The sequence below is a fragment of the Streptopelia decaocto genome (genome assembly GCF_964273445.1).
Source record: "Streptopelia decaocto genome assembly, chromosome: 18".
Classification (NCBI taxonomy): Eukaryota; Metazoa; Chordata; class Aves; order Columbiformes; family Columbidae; genus Streptopelia; species Streptopelia decaocto.
Window position 1 is genome coordinate 5,294,642 of NC_138673.1, and position 8,357 is coordinate 5,302,998.

Genomic DNA, 8,357 nt, shown 5'->3' on the forward strand with positions numbered 1-8,357 from the left:
AGAGCACCCTTCCCACAGCAGGACCACTACACAGGGTAACAGCCAGCTCAGCTCCCAGGGCTCATCCCCAGACTCTTGTCACTCTGCAGTGTCCCCCCAAGGACATGGGGACAACCCAAGAGGCTTTCTGGGCTCCCTGTTCACTCTGCCTCTGGGGCAGATGCAACACTGACCTTCAAAGAACTGGCAGCTTTACTGGCAACGCACCAGAGACATAAAATAACAAACCCTCAGAGACAGCATGTTCCCCAGAAGCAGCCATCCCAGGCTGAACCGGGGTTTATTGATTTCCCCCCCAGCCCCCACTGCTTTAGGAACTTTAATTCTCTGTCTCCCCTCCAAGGAAAGAACCTGGTATTGCAACGTGCCATCAGTAACCTGTGAGCTTTATTAGGCAAATAGCAAAGCCCAGCAAGCTGATGATTTTTACGTTTCTCTTACTAATTTAATTCCTCTTTTCAGCCTCAGACATGTTTGCAAATGCCTCATCCCATCCCCTTCTCTCCCAGCAATTTCCCTTCCCTGGGTGAGGAGTTCTGGGTTTGCTACCAGCCCTGGGAAACTGGGACTTTGTTGGACTCCGCTGCTGGAGAAGCAGAAGGTCCACAGCTGATTTATACAACAGCGTTTCAGCATTTCCCTCAGGAAAGGCAGAGAAAAGACTTCACTAGAAACAAACAAAAAAATCTTTACAAACGTCCATCTGAAGGCCACTGAACACAGGTACAACACACTGGAAGTGACAGGTAGGTGCCTGGTATACAGGTATAAACCACTGCAATTGCTACCGGTTCTCATCACCCTTCTGCATGTTTCCGGGGGAAAAAAAAAGGTAATAAAATTCCTGGGTTTACAGACAAATATCACACAAGGAGGAAAATCAAGGCACTAATGAGAGTGGAGCATCAACACTGCAATGTTATCTCCAGCATTTCTTTCCTGGTATTAAAAACATACTTTTAAGTTCCAAAGAAGCATCTCATCCTGTTCTCGCTCTGCACTAAACACATAATGATGCAATTGCTGTGTAGCAGGTCAGGAAAGATGGGACCACGAGGAGTGAAATGATTGGGGACAAGATCGAAGAAGCCACCAGCTCCACACGTCCCTCTCTGGGCTGGTTCCCAAAATTGCTGCATCCTCCTGCAGAAAGGCGTTGCCTGGGTGGCCTACCTTTGTGAGCAGAGCTTCTTACCAAGGTGAATTGAGGTCTAAGTCCTCAGCATTCCCTTTGCTCTTCCCCCAAAGCAAGTCCCTGGGAGGCCACATGTATCTGTGGCTGTCACCCAGAAGGGCTGCTGGAGAAGCAAGCGGCTGTATGGCAACACGGGGCTTCTTCAGACACTGAAGAGGGGAAAAAAGAGCCACGTACGTGCTTTGGAGCACACAGCTGCCGATGCTGCCTGTGACAGCACAGAAAAGCCCTGAGGTGACCGTGGTTTCAGGTTAGGCACTGCAAGAACATCTCCAAAAGCAGTAATGGCACTTCATGCTTCATGTAGCACTTTTAGGGTGGTGGGGGGAACACAACAAAACCCTAAGCAAAGAGTCAATGGAAATAGTGGAGATCCTGACTGATTTACAGACTCAAAGATAGCAGGTTCCTCCTAGTTATGGCACAGTAAAGCAGCTACACAGCTGGGAACAAAGTTCAAATCCCACCAACTCGACCAAACTCCTCTGTTACTACCACAGGCACCAAACGCTGCATCCTGCCCTGAATCCCCTCTCCCACACACCTTCCCACCAGCTCTGAAGGAAACAGAGACAGATTGTGACAATATTGGTGGGTGAGATATCTAAAGCTGAGCAGTGGGAACATGCCCAATGGCATTGCTAGATTCTAGTTAATTATTCTGACCCACTGTTAAGGTCTCTCCCAGCTCCTTGGATTTATATAGATTTGGTCCACAAATGGTCAAAATGCCTTATTGAAGAATCTTTCACTATTTTGCATGCAGCTGAGGTTGTCTTATCGACAAGTGCTGACAACACAGGCTGAGTTAGTGCAAGGCTGTCAGAAAATGAAGGAAACATGGTGACATATGTACAGACTGCAGCTAAGAAGGACATTCAGCATTTAAGAGCTGTGTTTTCGGGGGCAGAAAAGGGTGTTCTGTATTCTGTCATTTTGCCCCAGCCCTGGTTTAACAACCCCCCTTCAAGGCACACTCTTAGTGGAGAAGTCACTAGCAAAGCAGATATCTGTCTTCCTCCACTCAAATATTAAGTTATAAACTAAGGTTTCCAAGATTTCAACCTCTTTTGGGTCATAGCTACATCATACCTGTAAACAAGATAGGAGGCTCAGAGCCTCAGCGTAGATGAGACGTATCCTTCTTGCTGCAGCCTAGTTAAACCCCAGATTAGTCCAGTGCTTTGACAATTAAGTTCCTAGCTTGAGTCAGGGAGCTGATGCACTGAAATTCTAGTGGCAGTGCAGGAGAATGCAGCTGCTAAACAAAGCAGTGAAAAAACATCCCAAGAGGATGAGAAATGCACAGAGGTGATAAAGTCCCCATCCCTCAACAGCCTCAAAAAGTAGAAAAAAAATAATAAAGGAAATATAATTAAAGCAGCCTGCACCAGGGAGCAGGGGAATGGCCAACATTGGAGCTCCCAATCCATTCCAGATACAGCAAAGACATCAGCGATGCGCTGCTGCATGAGCATCACACAATGATCCCGCTGCTTTCTGCAGGATCAGTACATCTGGACTCTCGAAAATTCCACTGAAACAGGAGCCACTGCAGCTGCGGGATAGCCTGCTGCTGGCTGCACCCCAGCCGGAGGGCCCATGCCTATGGGTGTCTGTGGATCGGTCACGCACACGTGCTGTGGGGGAGAGAACTTGCCCAACTGGCAGCACTGTCCAGGCGATGCTCCGGTGTGAACCTGCACGAAATGTTCTCCGAAGGCACCTCTGGCTTCGTAGGGGGAAGAAAAGAGGTTGTGTCCTGCAGCACAGCCCTGCTGAGATCCCTCATGTCCCAGAGTGCAGCTGGGATGGAGCCCCTGGCTCTGTGCACTGAGCTGCTGCATCTGGAAAGCGGGAAGAGCCAGAGGTGAGGAGTAGGAGTAGCTTTGGGTGGGATAAGCGCCCGGTGCAGGGTTAATCCTGAGCAGAAAGAAAACAGAAGGTTACACTGTGTTATGAGCTGGCATTGCCTAATTAGCGCTAGAAATGCCCTGGAGGTGGATTTCCTCCTGACCAGCGCTCAGAAAGGTCACTGCGATCCATCAGAGAGATTCACCGCAAGAGAGGCAGCACTTGAGTAAAAACAGGCTTACCGGCCTCCCAGGGCAGATGTTCCCACTCCCAACCCACAGCAATTCCACACCCACTGAGCGGTTCTTGGCCCCGAGTCTCTTTGTGCAGGGAATACACAAGCTTTAAGATTTCCATGCGCATCCTTCCTGCCTCCCACTGAGCGAACACATCTGCTAAGTTATTAATCAGGAGAAGTCACCGCTGCCAAGTGTTATTTATCAAGAAGCCATAAAGGCTTTTGGTGCGAGTAAGAGCCCAGGGTACAGAGCAAAAAGGGAAGGGGGGGAGAGTTACCAAAAAAATTAATAATTCGTGAGCTAGGTCTAGAAACACCCTTTGCCAACAGAAGATATGACTCATCCTGCCAAAACGCCTCGAGAGAGAGAGGCAATCTGTCCAGGAGCCAAAGACTCTGGGACTTTGGGAGTACTGCTGAGAATCAGGACAATATTCATGAAGAACATGATTGGATTCTCAGCAAGAATACATGTTTTTCAGGCTTGGATTATTTTTTTTATTTGGGGTGTGAGTTTGGTTTTATTTTTATTATTATTATTTTTTGTTTGTTTGTGGACACAAACATGCTATCGAAGCCTGGACCTCCTAGCAGTGTCTCCTGTCTGGTGGCGAGTTAGTGCCTGAAGTCTTAGGAAATTTAAATTAAAAAAACCCACAAGAAAACAAAACAGAACAAAAACCACACACACAAAACCACACACACAAAAAAACACCAATGAAAAAAAAAAAAACAACAACACAAAAAACCAAAACAACAAAAACCAAACAAAACACATCATGAGCTCTTACTTGGGAATAAGAATAAAAATACTAAAAGTTAAGCCCCAGAAGCACATATAGAACTTGTGCCTAAGACACAGACACATGCAAATTTAGCTGCAGAAACTGAGACATCCTAGAAACACCTTCCCACGCCCTGCTTGATAACCAAATGTTTATGTAAATACCTTTGAGCCAGAACAGTCTATTTATGTCATCTCACCTAAATGCAGGTCTAGACACAGAGCTGAGACGCTGCATACAACAGTTATTAGCAGAAGCACAGAAGCATCAGACTGATGCAGACTCAGGGTCAGCAGGACAGTCCCTCCACCCAAAATCAGCACTTGCACAGAGGAAGACAGTAAAAACAAATGCTGCTGGGTATGTCTGGCTTCCCCTGCAAGGTCTGAGTGCCCTGAAGGATCCGGGGTTCACTCCTGCGGCAGGCAATGGCTTCTTTTATGGTTTCCCCAAGGATGAGGGCAGATGCAAACACGTGGGAATGTTTCCACTTCAAAGGATGCTTTACAGTGAGCTGATGGCTTAAACAATACATAGAATGTAACCCTTAATAGAAAACCATCCTTCCCCTGTGAAACTGAAATAACCTCTTAGAACAGGGGAAAAATTGACCTACATTTCCAACCTTTTTAGAATACAAGGGAGCTCTCCTGGCTTGTGCTATATACAAGCTTAAAACCATTCCTGAATGTCAGCCACAGGCCCAAGGTTTCTTTTTGGTAAAGCAATCTTGCCTTGACACCGAAAGCATGCATTGAAAGGTCTACGTTGAACTTTGTAAGTGACATCTTTAATTTATTACGCTCTGCTAATACACAGATTTGGACATGAGTCACTTCACAGCGTTCCTGGGAGGCGAGGTGTGGCAAAGAAAGATAAAGATCACACCCCAAGGAGCCATAAGGCTGGGAACAAATGCCATAACTCCTTATGTCAGGGCAGAACTGCACAATTTAACTCTCATGTCAGCCGAGCTGCGATACCTTTGCATGTGTACACGCTGTCCTTGCAGCAAATGAGAGGTTTTCACCTCAATTTAGCTTTCACTGAAAGACCTGGTTAAGTTGATGTGTGATGAAGTATTAGTTACAGTAATGTCACAAGAACAGGTCAGTATGTTCCTCCTAACACCCAATATATGAACATGACAAGCAGAACACATCTTTTAAAGATGATTAATGCCTCCACTTATGTCTCCAAATTCCCCTGTATCGTAAAATCTTTCACAGGAACTCCTGTACTCACTTGCTGTTTTCAAAGGCTCTTCTCTCTGCCAAGGACCCTGGGATATACTTCAGGCCTGGTATCCTCTTTAGCAGGCTGAAAGGGAACAACCGGTCCAGCTTAGAGCCCACCGACTCTGGAAAATCCAAGCAGAAACAGTAGCCAAGACCATCTGAAGTCAGCAGCGCGTTAAGGAGGATTGCAGACAAAACACACTCATTTCTAAAACAGTCACAGTAAAGCAAAAGCCCAGGAAACACCGTAAGGCCAGCGCATCATAGAATCATTTTGGTTGGAAAAGACCCTCAAGTTCATCAAGTCTAACTGTTAACCCAACACTGGCACTAACCCATGTCCCTGAGAACCTCATCTCCACATCCATTCAACCCCTCCAGGGATGGTGACTCCCCCACTGCCCTGGGCAGACTGTTCCAATGCCCGACAGCCTTTTCCAGGAAGAAATTGTTCCCAATATCCAATCTGAACCTCCCCTGGCACAACTTGAGGCCGTTTCCTCTTGTCCTATCACTTGCTACATCTCAACACCCAGAAAGGCAGCATGTCCTCCTCCCCCTCGTGAACAAGTGATCCCACTCTGGTTCAGGGCTTTGCACTTGGAAAGGATACAGGCTTCCCCAGCTAGGAGCCCACACAGGTTACTCAAGAGAGAAGAGTGGGGGATAAACCATGCTATGCAGAGCATAAACCACGGCACCAGCACCACTGGAACCCTAACCCCAAAAAACAGAGTCCTCTTCATCCGTGAGCGGGTGGTGGACACACCCAACGTAGCAAAAGCTACTGGCATGAATCCTTTGGCATCTTCCACCTCTGACAGCCTTGAGACAATGATCTCCAGTAAGAGGTACAGGAGGGCAGAGAGGACAGCAAACGCAATGGTGAGGACACAGTGCTTCACAGTGCCAACGTTCTTCTCAAAGCTTCCGGCAAAATACCAAATGATAATGGCACCGCAGGTCAAGGATATCAGGTCTTCATAGACAAAGATGTAGGTAATTAACCTGTGAACTGAGCACACCAGCATGTTACAAAGGCAGAGGCTGCAATGAATGTTTTAAATTACTACAGTGATATGCCTGAAGGAAAGTGAGCCTACAGGATTAATAAAAAGCTTTCATTTCTGTCCTGGTGTACAAGAGAAGGAACTTGAGGCCTGTAAAACCATGTGTAAATAACCAAGTAAGAGTTAAAACAAGTGCTATCTGGGGTATCGCTGACATATGAACTGACTCTTGCTGTGTCCCAGGAAGCTGCCTGGAAAAAAGCAACAGCATCTGTAGTAAATTTCAGTCTCAAAAGGAAGAGACATAAAAATGACTCTTATAGTAACTATGATTTTGCTCAAAAGATAAACACTTGTTAAGCTGCTAGAAGGCTCTTTTTTCTCACAAAAAAATGCTGGAAGTTATCAGGCCCTCTGGTCAGCCGTTCTCCTGGGCACTCAGTGACGACTGAGACAGAAAGTTCTCCACCTCCCTCCCATCAGTCTCAGTCCCATGGCCAGAAAACCAGCAGTTAAGCATATAACTCAGTGCAGCCCGAATGTGCCTCTGGAAACATGTGAGGAGACTGTGGAATTCACCCATCAGCTCAGAGTACTGGACTGCTAAAAGAAATTACTGCATGGGGGTGAGCCAAAACACGGGAATAAAAAGCTTGACAAAAATTGTTCTGGGGATACAAAAGGGGCCAAGAAAAGCAACGCCCCCCCAAGCTGCTGGCAGCATACCCCCACTCTGCCCAGCATCAAGGAGAGGAGGGAAGCAAAGGCGCGGTGGGGGATTCAGGAGGGGGGGAAAGGGCCGGGAAAGCGGAGGGGCCAAGGAGGCGGCGGCTGCTCCGCCCCAGCAGCCCCCGCTCACCTTCCCCCGCCCACACGGCGGCGGCCCGCAGCGAGGCGGCGGAGCGGGCGGCGGGCGCTCCCCGCAGCAGCCCCGGCGCGGAAGCAACGAGCGAGAGCAACAACATGAGGGCGGTAGCGGCCGGCGGGCACCCCCGCCCCACCGCCATGCTGCCGCGCACCGCCCCACTTCCGGCCGCCGCCGGAAGGCCTGGGCTGTTGCCGTGGCAACGCGAGGCTCTGCAGCGCCCCCGTTACCATGGAGACGGGCGGGAGGTGTTTGGGGGGGTTTTACCCTCCTTTTAAAATTTTCTTTTTGCTATTATTTTTTCCATTTCCAGAAGGGAAAAATATCCATGGGGTGAGGTGTGCGCTGTCGCTGGAAGCCCGCCCAGGCCGGGTTACTGCCGAGCCTCCACCAACACAGCTCCCCCGTGGCGGGAGGCTCCGCTTAGCCACAAAGGCCCCGACCAGCCCCGTCCGCTCCCCGCTGACGTGTGACGGGGTTGGGCCGCTCGGAAAGGCCAAATATTTCCCTTCAGGTGCGACAGGTGGAGAGGGAACATCTGCACCAGAGCTGTGTCTGCCCACGGTGCAAATGGAGGGGCTGCCCAAAGACAGGCCTCCTCCTGAGAGGGACGTGCAGGTACAAGTGAGAAGCAGGGAGAAATGGAGGCTTCGCTCAAAGGGCAGCGGGAGGCCCGCCGCAGTGAGCCTGGTTCCTGGTGCTCAGACCCGCATCTGCCCGCCACAAACGGCCACGTGGCACAAATGCTCCCCTGCCACCAGCTCCTCCTCCCGACATGACCCCAGTCATGGGCTGCTGGCTCAGGCCTGACAAGAGATCTGTGAGGTCTCATCTACATGGGAAGGAACAGAAAGAAACACACCTCCCACCCTCTCTGACTTCACAAAGCGGAGAAAGGGTTTGAAGCTGCTGGGATCTCTTTCAGTCAAGGACAATGAGCACAGAATTGAGCGTCTGACATCCTTTCCCCACCCCAGCTTCAAAGTTTTTGATTAGGAGCAACGGGAGAGCACAGCACAGATCTATCAGCAGGCAAACAGGCATGTCAGCCTGTCTCTCTGTCTGAACTAATGCCATTTTCCATTTATGAAAATCTATCTCTGAGAAATATAAACACACCGAGAGGCCCTATACAGAGCAAGAGATCCCCCCTTCTCCCCTGCCCCTGGCTA

At 49.1% G+C, this 8,357-nt stretch overlaps 1 protein-coding gene across 1 annotated transcript; it reads right to left on the reverse strand.

Annotated features, from left to right (window-relative positions):
- Nucleotides 1-668: 668 nt before the first annotated feature.
- Nucleotides 669-7,345, reverse strand: RHBDD2 (rhomboid domain containing 2). The gene is made up of 4 exons (XM_082068618.1): nt 7,180-7,345; nt 5,924-6,325; nt 5,318-5,468; nt 669-3,118 (listed from the first exon to the last, which is right to left on the reverse strand). Exons 1-4 carry the CDS (start codon nt 7,325-7,327, stop codon nt 2,704-2,706), a joined length of 1,116 nt encoding a protein of 371 aa, XP_081924744.1. The 5' UTR covers nt 7,328-7,345; the 3' UTR covers nt 669-2,703.
- Nucleotides 7,346-8,357: the final 1,012 nt, after the last annotated feature.

What these genes read in the sequence shown, in the direction of transcription:
- RHBDD2 (XM_082068618.1), bottom strand. Translation starts at nt 7,327, where the DNA reads ATGGCGGTGGGGCGGGGGTGCCCGCCGGCCGCTACCGCCCTCATGTTG. An exon ending in CGCCGTGTGGGCGGGGGAAG is followed by an intron (nt 6,326 to 7,179) that starts GTGAGCGGGGGC and finishes TGGTGTGCTCAG; the next exon opens with TTCACAGGTTAATTACCTAC. An exon ending in AGAGCCTTTGAAAACAGCAA is followed by an intron (nt 3,119 to 5,317) that starts GTGAGTACAGGA and finishes CTTTCTGCTCAG; the next exon opens with GATTAACCCTGCACCGGGCG.